Raw genomic sequence first — 16,828 nt, forward strand, 5'->3', positions numbered from 1 at the left:
GAAAGAAAGAAAGAAAGAAAGAAAGAAAGAAAGAAAGAAAGAAAGAAAGAAAGAAAGAAAGAAAGAAAGAAAGCCTCAAAAAAAAAATGTGATGTCGATGTAGCACTTCATAACCAAAAAAAAAAAAGAACTGTTGATGCAGGCAACTTGGATCACTCTTCAGGGAATTATGTTAAATGGATTAAAGTACATTTCAAAAAGTTACACCCTGTAAGATTCCATTTATGCAAAATTTGTGAAAAGACAAAATGTTATAAATGGAAAAGTGGAGATATGGAAAGTGGTTCATCCAGGAGTTATTAACTAAAAACATACATCAGGTCACTGTCCCTTAGAACAGATTCAGTATCTTGACTGCAGTGGAGGCTACATGAACCTATACAAATAACAAAATTTGTGTAGAGAATTTAACACAAGGACATGTATGCACAAGTATGCATACACACCGACATACACCAAGTACAAGTAAAAACTAAAGAAATTGGTTAAGTTTTTTGTACTGAACCAAAGCTGATATTTGGGCCTATTAAGCTAGTTTTACAAATGTCACCATTGGGAGACACAACCATTGGATGAGTGTACAAAAGATCCCTCTGTGTTATCTTTTTTTTTTTTCTTAAGATTTATGTATGCATACAGAACTGGGGTATAGGCCAGGTGCAGGGGCAGTGAGAGGATTCACCAGAGACAGAATGGGAAGCGTCCCAGACAGAAGTCTGCTGTGCCATGTGGGCCACCTCCCTGGCTGGGGACTGAACTCATGCTGCAGTGGCTGTGGTTAGCTTCGTAGTGCTGTGCTTTAAGCCACTGCAACCAACAGGGAGAGCTCCCCTCTGCATTATTTTTTAAAACTGCATATGATATTGCCTGAATACAGATTTCAATTTTAAGAAGTCTGCATACAGTAGTGGGTGTGGTGAGAAATGTACAGTGCTGAAAACTAGCTACCCCAAAAGAAAAAAAAAGGACTGCACAAGCATCACTATTGATATGAAGGCAACAATCAACACTGTCCTCTGTTCTAATTTTGACACTTTGTACTCTTTGGAGCGACAGAATACTATTTTTCCTTTTTCTAGTGCTTTACAACCTTGGATGCCCTGTTTTTGGGTCACACTGGAAACAAGTGTTCCATCAGCAGTTGGATTCTTCTCAACATACTATCACTATTTCATCTCATCTTTACTGATTTTAAAGTTTCTTGTAAGGTTTCATGATACTAACATTCCAAGGAGATCTATTGTAGAGACACAGGACAAAAGGACTAGCATGCCTTCAATATCTGAAAGCATGGGAAAGGCACCAGAAATGATACTATTGACTCAATGGCCAATGGTTACAATATCTATCACACTGTACACTGAGGGTAAGTCTGTGATCAAAAGCTTTTAAAGAGCTTTATCAAGGGTTGATAGGTTTGTCTACTTGGTTTTGTTTGTTGAGGGTGTAAGAGGAAAATTATAGTATGATACACATAAAACTGGCCATTTAAACCGTTTTTCTCAACTATGGGGAAAAAAAACAACAAAATTTACTACCTTAACCATTTTTAGTTAAGGATATTCACATTGTTATGTAACATCTCCAAACTTTTTCATCTCACAAAACTGAGACTATCAATTAAACAACTCCCAAATTACTAGCCTACCACCTTTCCTAACCCTGGGGAACGATCATTCTATCCTCTACCATTGTACTTTCTGTTTCTAATGAGTATGATAACACATAAGTGGAATCAGAGTATTTTTGGTGCATTTTAGCCATTTTTAAGTGTATCATTTAAAGTGTGGCATTAAATATTTATCATCATGCAACCCTCACCATTCTCTATTCCACAATTCACTGTCCTATACTGTAGGTACTCTAGACATATCTGACTACAAGCACTTTAAATGCCTGTTTCTTTTTTTTTTTTTTTTAAAGATTTATTTATTTGTGCATACAGAACTAGGATATAGGCCAGAGACTCAGGGGTGGCGAAAGACTTCACCAGAGACAGAGTGGGGAGCAGAACAGGCAGATCGATGAAGTACAGTGCTGAGGGGAGCAGCGGGCAGGTCAGGAGAGGTCTGCCACGCCATGTGGTCACCTCCAGGGCAGGCGGGAATCGAACTCATGCGGAAGTGGTTTCAGCTTCTTAGTGCAGTGCTTTAACCCGCTGCGCCACCAGGGAGGGCCGCCTGTTTCTTTTTTTAAAGATTTATTTTTATTTACTTATGCATACAAGAACTGGGGTGTAGGCCAGAGGGCGGAGGTTGGGTGAGAGTATCCACCAGAGACAGAGTGGGGAGCAGAAAAGATATACCTACTGAAATGTACTGCTGAGGGCAGCAGTTGTCAAGACAGCAGAGGTCTGCTGTGCCATGTCAGTCAGCTCCCTGGGCAGGAACTGAACTCATGGCGCAGTGGCCAACAATAGCTTGACTGCACTGAGACTTTAACACGTGTGCGACCAGGATACCCAAATGCATCTAAATTTAAATCAGTTAAAACAGGACCCTCCCTGGTCAGGCAAGGATATGTTAAATAAAGCACAGCACTATGAAGATATTCACAGCCACAGCAGCACCAGTTCCATCCCCAGTGAGGGAGATGACACACATGGCATGGCTGACATCTCCTATCCTGCCCACTGATCCCCTCAGCAGTTATTTCAGTAAATCTGTCTGTTTTGTTCTCCCCTGTCTAGGGTAAATCCTCTCTTCCCCCACACCTCTGGCCTACACCCCAGTTCCTATGTGCACTGATAAATCTTTAAAAATAAATAAATCAGGTAACGTGTATGAGAGAAAGAGAATATAAAAAAATCTTCAATAAACCCTTCTTTTAAAAATTTAATCTCAATTACATAATAAAATATTTTGGATATGAGTTAAAATACTATTAAATTCTTTTAGTATTTTTAATAGGACTACTAAAAAATTATGTGGCTCACATATCTTTTTTGACAGCAGTGGTTTAAGAAAACAGTACACTTCTAAATCTACACACAGAAAATTAAGACATGCAATGTGTTGGAGCTGTACTAGGGATTTTATACATACATACTAATTTTCTAGCTTACACTGTCCAAATATGAAAACATTTTGGTATCAAAACATGAAAGTTTCAGAAATTAAAGTGAAAAATTACTTAGCAGAGCACTGTGTGCAGGGCATTCAACCCATAAAGTAACTTGCTCTGCCACACGTCAACAGCAGAAGGGTCACACAGTCTATATATAGCTGACCAGCACGGAGCACCCGGCACCAGGCTAAGAGCTTTACTCAGACACCACTACCCTATGTGGCTGGTACTATGAACACTGAAGACAAAGCTGTAGCAGAGAGGGTAAGTGACTCGCCAAAGTACCACAACTAGTACACTGCTGAACCAGGAGTCCAACCCAGCAGGCTTGATTTTTGACCTCGATACAACGCCCAACCAAAGGAACTGACCATGCCAGTATCTTACAGGACTGCGTTTTCACTGTGGGTGTGTACTCATTACAAAAAGACTGCGATAGACTGGAGTTATTAGCACTTTATTTCCTACTCTCCACCCCCTCTATTTCCCTCAAAGGTAGGTTAAAGTTAACCACAAGAATAAATCCTGGATTATTACTACAGGTTCCTTCTAAGGTTCCTTCTCCACAAAGGCACCATCCCACTTTGCTCTAATTCCTAGCTGTCACTTAGGCTTCATTTTAGACTCCACCTCCATGCAAGCCTACTATAACTTTTCATTACTAGGGCTAGTAACGCCTCCTCCCTATGCGTCCCCCTATGGTGGCACTTTCTATACTCTTTAAGGCGACTGTCCTCACTAGATTTCTCTTCAAGGGCCTCTGGTACGTTCACCCGTTATTCCCAGTGCCTAAAACTGTGCCTCACTTTCAGGTGCTCTGTAAATATTTGCTTAACTATCTAATCACTTCATCTACCCAGCTACACTAAAAGTGGAATACTAAAAGTAAAATTAATGGTAGGAAGTGTTAAGCCACAGGCAGAGAAAAAGCTCTAGGTTTCATTAAAGTTATCAGGTGAAGAGAAACCTATGACATTCGAGAAAATTATTACAGTAACAATGTAGTAATTATTAGAGTAACTCCATTTTTGGAGTTACTCTAATAATTACATTGTTACTGTAATAATTAATTAATGTCCATGCCACCAAAATCTCTCATCAAAAGGGACTTTCTGAGAGCCTTCCTCACCGATTAAAAAAGGTCAACCTAAAGGGCTTACCTCCTACGCTATTCAGAAAACACGAGGCGAAGGTGCATTAGAAATCCCGGGGCTACCGTGACCGGCCAAATACTTTCCGGTAAATTCTAGCATAAAGTAAAACAAAGGACCACTTCCCAGTCTCTAGGATTTGCGGGCAGAGGCTGATTATCTCCCGTAGATTACAGCTTCTGTTGCTGTCTTGCAAAAGCTCGGAGGGAAGCACGCCTGCGTCCCAGCCCCAAAGAGCGCCTCCGATTGTTTGACACATCAAGGCATTAGTCAACGCGGGGCAACTCACTTTGCCCCTCTCATCTGCCGTAATGATTCCTCACCCGAACCCTCACGTTTACGCTAACTTATGACCATATGTGACCTCCTCTTTGCTAGGAAGTATAAATTCGGGCCTTTAGCGAATGTCTACTATTGCCTCCCTCCCAAACACTAAAACCAACCCCTTAGAAAGACCATACATCTAGTGTCGCCACACAAACATGGGAAAAAGCCAGTGTAGTCCCTTACAAAAAAGGATTCTGGAACGTTGTTAAGCTGCACCTTTTCTAACAGCAGGCACAGAGCAGAGTGGGAGCCGCGGAAGCGAAAGGCCGGATGGAAAGCAAGGGAAGACCCCGCCCCAGTCAGCCCGACGCTGATTCAAACAGTAACCTGGGTCTGTCGCTGGGAAGGGGAATTACAGAAACAAAGGCGTAGATTACGGAAAGCAAGATGTCTGGAGTACAAGAAACGGTCTGCGGCTGCAGGGATCACACTCCATCCTCCCACCAGCCTTACCTATGGTGGAAATAAAGGTGGTATTGAAGGCATCATCCGAAAAACGAAAAAGGACGCAGGTCTTCCCCACTCCCGAGTCCCCGATCAGGAGCAGCTTGAAAAGCAGGTCGTACGTCTTCTTCGCCATTGGGAGGAGCGGCTCGGGCTCTCGCCGCCGGCGGTCCCAAGGGATCGGCCCCTCTCACTACGGCCAACTCCTCACCCGGGCGTTCTCAGGCCGAGGACCGGGAAGCGTGGGAAAGATGAGGGCTCGAGAGGGCGCGGGCGACCTACGAACGGCCTCGTCGAGGAAGCCCCGACGGTGGCGGCGGCCGTGCCTCTCCGAGGGTGACGACCGCAGCCTCTCCCAGCCGCTCCGCCCGGTTCCGGGGAGTCGGTCGGGACAAAATGGCCTCCCCTCCCCCTTCAGGGCTGCTCGGCCGGGACGCTCCCACGGGCGAGCGAGGCAGCTCTGCCGTCGAGGGAGCGCGGCGGGCTGAGGACAGTCTCTTTCCCGAGCAGAAACTCCGCGCGAGGACGCGGCGAAGGGAGCGAAAGAGAACCCCGAGCCGACGAGCTCAGCTACATATCCACAGGAAGTCGAGACGCCCCGGCCAGAGCCACCTTTTCCCCGTGCCCTCTCACGCCGGCGTGCGCGCTCGCTGCCTGAGACGCACGCAAGGACGTACGCCCGCCCTTCCCTCTCGCCCTCGCCCTGCGGTCCGCCTCTGCGCACGCGCGCTAGTGGGAGTGGGGCCGGCGGAGACCCGGAGCCGAGTTTTGGGTCTCCAAGCCTCTCTCTGAGGCCAGCGGAGACGGGAGAGGGGTGGGGCGAGAGAGGGCGAGGCCGCGGGCGCGCTCCCTGTGGCCGCCCGATAGGGTGCGCGGCGTTACGCGCCCGCCCCGCGGGGAGGCGCTGCTTGGTGACTGCGCAGGCGCGGCACGCTGGAGTAGCCCCTGGGCGCCCGCCCCGCTCTCTTACCTCCCCGGGTTTCCCCTGTGGGCTGCGCCGGAGGTGCTGCGAACTGTGATGGTTGTGGGGGTCTTGGCGCACAGGCGGACTTGGGTGGCAGCCTGTTTGTGTAACTGAAGGCGCGTGAGCAGGAGAAAGGCTAGCGCCCTGAGTCATGTAACAGCCTCTTCGCTAAAATGAGGCGCGTTTGGGGTGTCCTCCTCGTGGCTAGCCGTGACAGGGGAAGCATTAGAGCTCCATTCCGGTTCATTTAAGGAGCAAGATTGGCTTTGGAGAGAGCAGAGATTTGTCATGGAAAAACTGGCTGCGCCGCTCAGATTGGGATGATGTAACCTGCCTTCCAGGAAGAGGGGAGAAAGGTTGAGCATCACCTGGACGCTGGGAGAACCTCCCCGCGAAAAGGGAGTCTCATTGCAGAGCTCGGGGCGGGGGACGTGCTCCAGGCCTTTGCTGCTCTGGAGTTCCGCCGGGCGCTAGAGCCTGAGGAGGCAGCCCCTCCCTGCCACCAAAATCGAACCACCCGTGTCAAAACGTGAAGATAGCGAAGCCAACCCATCCGCTGCTGCCTCTTCCTTGCACTTTACTGCCATATGCCATTCACCCTTCCTGCATCTTCACCAGTTTTATTTATAACCCCCTTTCTCTCTCTTTTGATTCTGTAGTTTATTCATTCTCCTCCCCTGCCACTCCCAAGGTGTTTCATGGCTCCAAAGCACACCTAGCAAGATGATGCAGAGTAGTTGAACCTGGTAAGCTGGTTGAGTATGATGACATGCCCTGGGACAGGTGGAAAAAAAGGAGTGATTGAGAAAAAAAGTGAAAACTACATTTTTACACCTCACGTTTGTATATAATAACTTAGGGCAATCATATTTCAGTCTCCAATTCTTTAAAAAGTTGTCTTATATTCACTTCCCAACCACCTGTAACGCTTCATTAGCCGATTCCTCTTTAATACTTCTCTTTAGTTTGTTTCCCTTAGTCACTTAAACTTTATCATCAGTTGTTACCTGTTGTGGTTGCAGTCTCCCTCAGCCAATAAAAGGCTATAGTTTGAGGAGAAGGAAAGTGGTTTAATTTGTCAACAAACTGAGGAGGGCAGCAGACTGAAAGACCACCATCCTGCCCTTTGGCAGAGGACAGGAGTATTTATACAAAGGAGTAAAACAAAGGCATAGGGAGATTTCAGGTAGGCACCACAAGCCTGCTTTGTTAACACCTGATAGTTAGCATCTCTAGATGTTAACTTCCTTTTTATTCTCTTAGGGATGCCCTTCCTTTTCCTTAGAATGTAAGAAGACAAACTTTTTAAATGCAACAGATAGGAATGATTATTTGATGAGGCAGGAGGATAGGCCTGTCCTGTTTCACTGCATCACTATAGCATTATTTCTCCAGTTGAGAATGTCTTGTTAGAAACACCAACATTCTAATAGGCCAGTTACTCAAATCACAAAATGAGCTGCTAAATTGTTCCCAAGTTTGGCATTAATTAGAAGTCCTAATGCGGAGCACCTCAATAAAATCTTGAGTGTTAACTTGATTCTTCCTTTTAAAACAAGTTTAATTAATTCAATTCCTGACACTATAAAGCATTTTAGAAATGTTATGATTTCTAAATACAGATTTCTCCCTATGCCTTTTGTTTTACTCCTTTGTATAAATACTCCTGTCCTGTATAAATATTTAGAAATATAGAGGGAGTAATTCTACATGAATGTGGAGGGTAGTGGACTGCTAAAATTGAAACTTTAAAAAAAAAAAAAAACTGCATTCTGGGCCTCAGCACTATCATGCTATCCAGACACTGCTGCATGAGTTAGATCCTTCGAGTCTGATCCTCCGCCAGGGAGCTGACCCACACAGAGCAACAGAGCTCTCCTGTGTCCCCCACTGTTTCCCTCAGCAGTATATCTCAGTAGACCCACCTGTTCTGCTATCCATTGGTGAATTCTCACACCTTCATCCCACTGCTGGCCTACACCCCAATTCTTGTAAGTATAGATAAAAATAAATCTTAAAAAAAAAACTGCATCCTTTATCCCAGCTGTTCCCAATAGTTTTATCAATGAGAACCTTTCTCCATGGATTCTTAGGAATTAATTATACATGTTGTTAAATTTTGATTGGTCAGGATGACAGAATTTTAAAACTGCTATATTTTTTAAATCCTAATTTAACTCATGCACATAATTTACAGATGAGGCCCAGAGATGTTAGAGACTTGACAGAGGATACACTGTTAGTGGCAGAATAAGCACTGAATGAGTGAGGAGGGAGAAAACCTCGGCAGAGGCAATCTTGCAAAGAGGTGAGAAATGGGAAGCTCAGTCAGTACTTAATGTGTGGCTAAATACTACATATTAAAGTTAAAAGTTTTTCTGAAATGAAACCGAGGCATCAATCCCCATCATTGAAGGTAGCTGGCATGATGAAGGAATGGAAAATCTTCAAGAAAAAAAAGACTAACATGGGTATCTATGTAGACTAAAGGGTGAACCCAAGGTTGGAAAGTGATAAAAATTGGAATTCAGAAAAATAAAATGCCAACTTCCTAATAACTTAAGGTTTTCAACTATTTTGTAATTTCGCTATAAAGAATCTAGTCCAAATATTTGCAAAACCAAGAAAAAATATAGGCATATGTGTATGCGTTTATACTAATACCTTAGGTAGCATTTGTTTATTTTTCTAACAAAACAAAACAGTTGACCAGCTTATGGCTCCAGTCTTCAGGTTCAGCTTTCAGTACAGCTTATAGAAAGACCTTCCTCAGAAGAGCTGGCCTGGAAATTATCTTTACCCATGCAAATGTTTCAGTCTTTGCTCCTGATTTCTTTTCTTTCACCCTTTTGCCCCTTGCTCTTGCCTGTTTTTTATAAGAGTCCTCCCTCTGTGGGCCACTTCAACACCTTGCTGTAAAACCTACCCCTGCAGCCTCAGGGACTTAGCCTATTTCATGTACCCACACTCCCAGGGCTTCTTTGAGGCAGGCCTTTGTTAGATCTTCCACACTGACGGACAGCCCAGAGGCTATGTTTCCTATATCACCTTAGCCTACCAAATTCTGCCCTGTCTGCATATCCTGATTTAGCTCTCCCTTCTCTTAAAAACCTGCTGCCCCATGAGACTTCTTTAGTCCTTGGATGTTCCAGTTGAATACTACCTTGGTTGAATAGACTCTCTTTTAGGACTGTGATTATTGTGTCATCACTCAGAGCACCTTGATGAAGCACGAAATCAAAACACATTATTAAAGGAAAAAGTAAATGAAAAGAAAGAGATTCACATTTCCCCCCCTGAAAACAATACCAATTTTAAACAAAAATTTTAAAAGAAGTGACTATAAAGTTAGTAGACCAAATATCCTTAGAACAATATTTGATTCACTTTAGAAAATAAATGAATCCATTGTAGAATTTGTTTTTGTGAACAAGAAATATTGTTAAGGCTAGTAGAACAACTTTTATATAGACAGTGAAATGTGCACTAAATTCAGAGTCAGATAATATAGGCTGCTGTCTGTGACTGACTAGCTCTGTGCCAATGGATGACTCACTTAACCTCACTAAGCCTATTTTCTCATATATCAAGAGGTTATAATACTTTATGAGGTTGCATAATCATGAGATAATGCAAGAAAATGTTCTTTATATATCATCTAAGCACTTTGCAAACTTATTACTGTGTTTTCATAAGATAAGAACAATGAACTCCACTCTAAGGAAAGAGAAAGCAGAAGAGTTTACATGATCAAAGCAACAAGCCATCCCGTAAGAAATGGTACCAAAGGAAGTTGCACTAGAATAGGAATAGATCAGAAGAAAAAATGAAAAAGCAAGAATCAGAACTGATCTGCGTTACAGAGATTTAATGGTCTATCAAAAGGAATAGTGAAACCAAAAGAAAGAAATGTAATGGCTGAAGGCAGCAGAGTACTCCACCATATAAAAAACTTCACACTACCAACTCCACAGATGAATTCCAAACATCTATCATGGACCTTGAGTCTGCTGCACCTAAATGTGACAGCCTGGGATCTTTGTGGAGTTTCTGGCCCCTTGTGAAAGAATTTAACAGGGAGGCAGGGCAGATTGCATTAAGACAAGGCTTTATGAGGCTCATGTTCTAGCACAAGGGAGGCTGGCTGCCCAAGGGGAGCAGGAAAAGGTTTTAAAGGGCTAGTTCACTAGGGCATTGTACAGGGCAGCTGTGTCCTCGTGTGTTTGGGGCCAGACTGCACTGGGACATGCTTCATATGTCACCTGTCTCAGCATCCTATATCTTCTAGGGGAATGCATGTTAGCATGCTAATGAGACTCTACTGTAGGGTCTTTAGCTATCACAAATATGGGCACGTGGCCATCCTCCTCATCAGGAAATTATGCTGCTCTTAGTTGGTAAAGCCAGTTATTTCTCAAGATACAGAACCTTTTGTCAGAATATGGCACTTGTCTTCATTCAATTTCTTCTTTCTTTTTTTTTTCACTCATCAATCTGTCATATGCTTGTTTGATTACTTGCCATCCTAGAAAAATCTAAGTGGTTACAAGATGATTTCCTGTACTACTCATGTATTCACGATCTCACAAGTATTCTTTGAGGTAAGAACTACTGTAATCCCATATTCAAACAAGAAGACTAGAGTTAAAAGAAGTTAAGAGGGATGCATTGAAATGATGCCTTGGATTTCCTGCAAAAGGACTGGAGGGTGGAGAGGTGAGTGGTAGGTAGATGAAACAAGACGGACCACCAGTGGTTATTGTTCCAGCTGGATAAGAGAACTGGAAATTCATTACACCACTATGTTTCATTTGTATATACTTGAGATTTTCCATAATTAAAAATGTTTTGTTTCCTTTTAAGAAACTTGGCTAAAGTCAGATAAATGATACTCAGGTTTTGTTTCCAGGGCCCTCCCGACTTCAGGACCTCTGTCTTAATCCCTACAATGAATCCTGGCAAAGTACCCAAAAAGAATGGTGATTTTCCAAGCATTCAGAGGTCTCCAATTTCTGCTCCTATTTTCTGGCTTCTTTCTGGCAAGGATGAACAGAGTAGAGCCGGCTATCAGTTTCCTCACTGAGAGCTTGTAAAGAAGATGCCCTGGTTTCTCTGCCTGCTTCTGAGAAGATGCAGAAGCGGCCCACGAGTGAGTCTCTGGCAGTCCAAGTTTTCTAAAAACACCCAGGCAACAGCTGTCCCTGCTCTGTCACCTGACTTGTCAGGCCCTGAGTCAGCACCACACCCCTGCCCAGCAAACCACCCCCTTGCTGAGCCAGATCTGACTTGTCCTTTCCTGGCTGGACTGAACCGGTTGGGCAGCCCAGCTCTGCCCTGACCGAGCATCCCTCTCAGTGGGTGGCTTCTTCCTCCCTCTTGCTTACCTGGGGTCCCCACCCTGTCATTGCCTTTGTTGTCCAGAGCAGCAACCTTGTGCCTGAAATGTGAGCTGTGACGGGAGCTAAAGTTGCCCCTCCCCAGGCTGTTGCTCTGGACAGGACTCTAGAACCTGTCCCTGGATAGAGGAATGCGACCCACCCCAGCGTGTCCTCCCATCTGCCAAGGAAATTCTTCTTTCTCTGGGTGACTCTGAAATTTGCTTTAGGAGAAAAGCAAAAGAAAATAGAAGGATAGCCCCCTTTCCTGTAAAGGAAGATCCCACCCTCAGTGCAAGCCCAGAAGAGCTAGGGCTCTATGGAGACCAAATTCCTGGTTGGTGTTTCTATGGAGAAACATTGATGGGCTCTTCCACATGCCACACTTTTCTTGGTCTAGACATGAAGTTATATTGTCATGCATGTTCTCCAGGTGTTGGTGCATACTGAGTCTGGCACTGGAGGATCCAGAGACCTCATTGCTAAGTCACCAAGGTCACCTTCCTGCAGCCTGTCCCCTCCCTCAGGCCTTAGGGCCAGACTGCTCCAATCCTGGCTCTGCCACTCACCGTGTGCAACCTTGGGCTAGTAACTACACTGTCTGAGCCTCAGCGCTTACCATCAGCAAAGTCAGGCTAAAGTACCTACTTTGTAGCTTTGCTGTGAGGGTTCCATAGAAGTACAGCACTTAGTAAGTGCTCATCAGTTTTCTTTACCTCACCTTGCCATATTGTAACAGGGGGGTCCCCAGGAAAAGGGGAAGTTCCAGGTTCCCTGCCCCACCCAGAAGGAGGGTGGAGCTGAGCAAAGAAAAAAGAGAGAAAAGAGGGAATCAGGGGAGAAGAAAAAAGAAGGAAGCTGGATGGAGAACAAGAAGGACCTGAGGAAGCCACATGGAGCAGCGAGTATGTGATGGAGAAACTGTGCTTGTTTCCTGGCCCTGGACAGGCTAAGGCAGAGGTGGGTGAGATGCCTGTAGGGAGGTGACTATGGCAGTGTTCATATTGATTTTGATGCTGCTCTTGTCCTCCCAGACTTGTCTGGCCATTTCTGACCCTTTTCCATGGGTCCCGGCCAGAAGGTGCTTTAGTCTTGTGGCAGCTTTCAGGCCTTGCTCTGGGCCAATCCCTTTTGGGTTGACTTTTGCCCACGAGGGGATGGGTAGCTTCAGGTGTTTGATTTAGAAACTACATTCTTTGTCTTCTGTATTGTATACTCACTGTATTAAAGTCCCTTTTCATTAAAGGTTTATGTTTTATCTTGACGTGGCGGATAGCAGAACCCACTTAGAGCAGGCAGGTCTGGGGCTTCAGGGGTGCCCCTGTCTCCCTGTCCTGTAACAATAGGATCCTGCTTAAGTTGGACTAATTATCAAAGCTATCAGGCTTGAGGCCAGTGTTTGCCGGGTACGTGTGTCTTGATTCAGGGCATGCGAGACTACCTTCCCACTGATGCCCACCAGGGCCAGCGTTTGCTGATGATCAGCCAACCCAAACCACACCTCACTGCTGTACTGATGCCCTGGTTCTGCATCATTTTAATTTGTTCTTTTGGCTATCATCTGATTATTTCTGTACACTCTTGTACTAATTCCATACCTATCTCTTCCTTTTCTTGGGCTTCAAATCTTCTAAATGTGGGTAATCTTGGGCCTCTTGTCCCAGCATATTCTTCCATGCATACCCAATCATGGAATGCTTTGTGTCTCCTGCACCCAAATAAACCAGCTCATCTACTCCCTTCTCCTCCACTGATCCCTGGCCACGGGGCAGGTGTTAAAGCTCTCTCACGAGGATGAGGGCTCTGTGTAAACTCTCTAGTTATTCGATTCCTCTTCAAGTGAGAGCCACAGTCAGGCACAATCCTCTAGATATGGTGTGACCTGATATGGCAGAAAGAACCACATCTTACTGTGTGCACTTTATGGAGTTAACGTGACCTAAATATATTCTAGGACTTTCACAGTATGTCAAGGATCTATGGAGCCTTTTGGGTTTGTGACTGATTAACAAGTCCTAGACACCACTGGGGCCTCCCTGGTGGCCTGGGAGTTAAGTCTCAGCACTATAAACCCTATGATCTGAGTTCCATCCCTGGCCAGGGAGCTGACCCACAGGGAGCAGCAGACCTCTCCTGTCTCACCCGCTGTTCCCCTCAGCAGTGCATATCACTAGTTCTGTCTGTCCTGCTCTCTATAGGTGGTGAACTCTCTGGCATATACCCCAGTTCTTCTGTGCAAAAATAAATCAAAAAAAGAAGAAGAGACCATTGTTAGAGACAGAAAAATTAGGCCCAAGATGGATTCTTTCATATCAGGTCTGCCCCAAAAGTGTAACGCTAAACCAACAAGCTGAAGTTTCCTAATCAGCACTGGGGAGGCTATCTTTGTAAGAACTCTCTCTGCCTTTATTTGAAACAATCTTTTATCAGACCAATAACCTTTCTCACCCTTTTTCTGCCAGCAAATACTATTCATTTTGAGTGAGCCCTTGCAATATCTAGACAATATGCTTCCTGGCTTATGAATCTTTAGTAAAGTCAATCAGAACTCTAAAATAAATAAAATAAAAATTTTAGATCTTTATTCATGATCTGCAAGTATCTCCCACTTTTTTTACTGTTAGGTTGATTTTTTTAAGGCATAACTTTAGTATTACATCAATTTATCTCTTAAATATTTAATCATTAAGATTGATTTTTGCTTTAACAAATAAATTCCAAGGAAAAAGTGGTAGGGAGCAACTTGTAAAATGAAAGAGACAATGGTGTGCTAACTAATCATAATATACAGGCTTGGATCTTGATTTTAAAAAATAAGCCGTTAAAAATTATATTTATGAACTAATTGGAAATTGAACAATGGATGTTTGTTGATGACAAGGAATTATTCAGCTTTCTCTTTTGATGTGATAATAGTGTTAGAGTTTTATTCTTGCAAAATATGATGCCTGGGATTTGCTTCAAAGTAAAATAAAAAAGGAAAGTTGAAAGAGTTATAGAAGAGACAATATTGGCTGTGGGTAGAAAATTGTTGATGCTGCATGTTGGTACGGAATTTATTGTACTATAATGTCTACATTAGCAAATATTTTAAATTACACAAAAGGAAATTATTTGGGTCCTTGCCTCTATCATTCAATATTCATACTCTAGGCCCTTGGTCTAATTAACATGACTGCAGTATTTATATCTAAGTAGTTGATGAACAGGTCAAATAGAGAAGATTAGGAATAAGAGTAGATCTCTGTGGCCCCCCAAAATCTATTAGGTCGACTAGTCACTCTTCTTTGGCAATGGCTGGCCCATGAACCATGAATATACCTACCTCAGGTATACATGCTTTGTTTACAAAGATAGCCTGAAAGACTTGTCTAACATCTTACAAAAATTAAAATGAAAAATTTCAAGCATTACCTTGATGTATATTTTTGCTATCTATTTTGAGTTCTGATCCGCTTCTACTAGGTTAGTTAATGTTGGTTCCCAATGACAAACTCTTGTTCAAAACACCCAAAGATCACTTGTTTAAATAGTCCAATTTTGAAATGTATAACATCAAAAAATGTATAGCATCAAATCCACAGAGTTTATCCCCTTCCACAATGCTAGATCAATCACCTGCCACTGGTCACACACATGACTTGGGAAAAGCATTTACTTTCCCTGCTAGTTTGGAAGGTTGTGATCCTGTAGAAATGCTGCTCATTTCACCATCACTTGAGGAGTTGACCTGAGAATGAAACCAACATAGAGGAAAGCAGAACTTCTTGGATTTCATCATTTGAATCTTGAGATTTAGCTATGCCGAAAGCCAAACACCCCTGTAATTTTCGACTATGTGAGTCAATGCATTCAATTCTCTGCTTAAGCCAGTTTAAGCTAGATTTCTGTCCCTTGCAAAAGAAGTCCTGACTAACACAGTGTATGATGTTGAATTAAAAAATGGAAGGCATAATTTAAAATGTTTTGTACAGAAATTTTTTGCATAATCATATTACATATCCAACTTTATTTTATAGCAACTTTACCAGAAATAACTCACATATTGTACAATTTAATAAGGTAAATTTTAGTTTATAGTACAGTCGCTGTCGTAAACAGTCGTAAAACTATGTTTAATGCTCCCTAAAGAATGTACACTAGGGCCCTTCCTGGTGGTGCTATGGGTTGAGGTGCGGCACTGTGGGGCTGTCCACAGCCACTGCAGCATGAATTCTATTATTGGCCAGGGAGCTGACCCACATGGTGCAGCAGACCTCTCCTGGCCTGCCCGCTGCTCCCCTCAGCAGTGTATTTCGTCTATCTGCCTGCTCTGCTCCCCACTCTGTCTCTGGTGACTCCTCTCACTGCCCTTGTACCTCGGGCCTGTACCCAGTTCTGTATACACAAATAAATAAATAAATCTTTAAAAAAAAATAAAAGAAACTAAAGCAGACATTCCCCTATTGCTACCACACCCTCAGCTTCTTTAGCCCTTGGCAACCAGTCAGCTACTTTCCAACTCTGGATATGCCTATCCTGTATATTTCTATAAGTGAAATAATATAATATTGACCCATTTTGAGTGACTTCTTTAACTTAACATAATATTTTCAAGGTTCATGTATGTTATAGCAAGGGCCTTTAATCCTTTCTATACACAAATATCTCATTTATGAATATACTATATTTTATTTGTGCGGTTGTCATTGATGTGAAATGCATACATTGATGTACACTTTTTTTTAAAGATTTATTTATTTGTACATACAGAACTGGGGTACAGGCCAGAGGCTCAGGGGTGGCAAGAGGCTTCACCAGAGACAGAGTGAGGAGCAGAACAGGCAGATCGACGAAGTACACTGCTGAGGGGAGCAGCAAGCAGGGCAGGAGAGATCTGCCGTGCATGTGGTCACCTCCGGGGCAGGTGGGAATCGAACTCATGCAGAAGTGGTTTCAGCTTCTTAGTGCTATGCTTTAACCCGCTGCACCACCAGGGAGGGCCTGATGTACACTTTTTTTTTAAGATTTACTTATTTATGCATATAGAACTGGGGTATAGGCAGAGGTGCAGGGGCAGTGAGAGGATTCACCAGAGACAGAGTGGGGAGCAGAACAGTCAGACTGAGGAAGTACACTGCCGAGGGGAGCAGTAGGCAGGTCAGGAGAGGTCTGCTGTACCATGTGGGTCAGCTCCAGGGCCGGGGATCAAACTCAAGCTGCAGTGGCTGCTGCTAGCTTCATAGTGCTGCACTTTAACCCACTGTGCCAGGGAGAACTTTTGATGTACACTCTTTAGTTATTGTGAGTAATACCACTATGAACATTTACAAATTTTTGTGTGGACATGTGTTTCAATTGCCTTTGGTCAATAGTTCAGTTGCTGTGCCACCAGGGAGGGCCCTGTAGGGGAAATTTTTAATGGAAATTCCCAAGCCCCACCCAAACCTACTACATTAGAATTACCCAGCATATCTTGCTTCTTCCATAGGTCGTCCTAGAAAATTAAGGCTGAAGAACCC

At 43.7% G+C, this 16,828-nt stretch overlaps 1 protein-coding gene across 1 annotated transcript in view; it reads right to left on the reverse strand.

The window, feature by feature from the left end:
• The window catches only part of RAB10 (RAB10, member RAS oncogene family), a 58,109-nt gene extending 52,239 nt beyond the window's left edge, over positions 1–5,870 (reverse strand). Inside the window, exon 1 of the mRNA XM_004686387.1 lies at positions 4,998–5,870. Within this exon, the coding sequence (XP_004686444.1) occupies positions 4,998–5,124 (127 nt within the window). The 5' untranslated portion in view covers positions 5,125–5,870. The remainder of the gene's footprint in view (positions 1–4,997) is intronic.
• Between the last annotated feature and the right edge of the window lie 10,958 nt (positions 5,871–16,828).

The sequence above is a fragment of the Condylura cristata genome, unplaced genomic scaffold (assembly GCF_000260355.1).
Source record: "Condylura cristata isolate star-nosed mole 26May11 unplaced genomic scaffold, ConCri1.0 scaffold00020, whole genome shotgun sequence".
Lineage (NCBI taxonomy): Eukaryota > Metazoa > Chordata > Mammalia > Eulipotyphla > Talpidae > Condylura > Condylura cristata.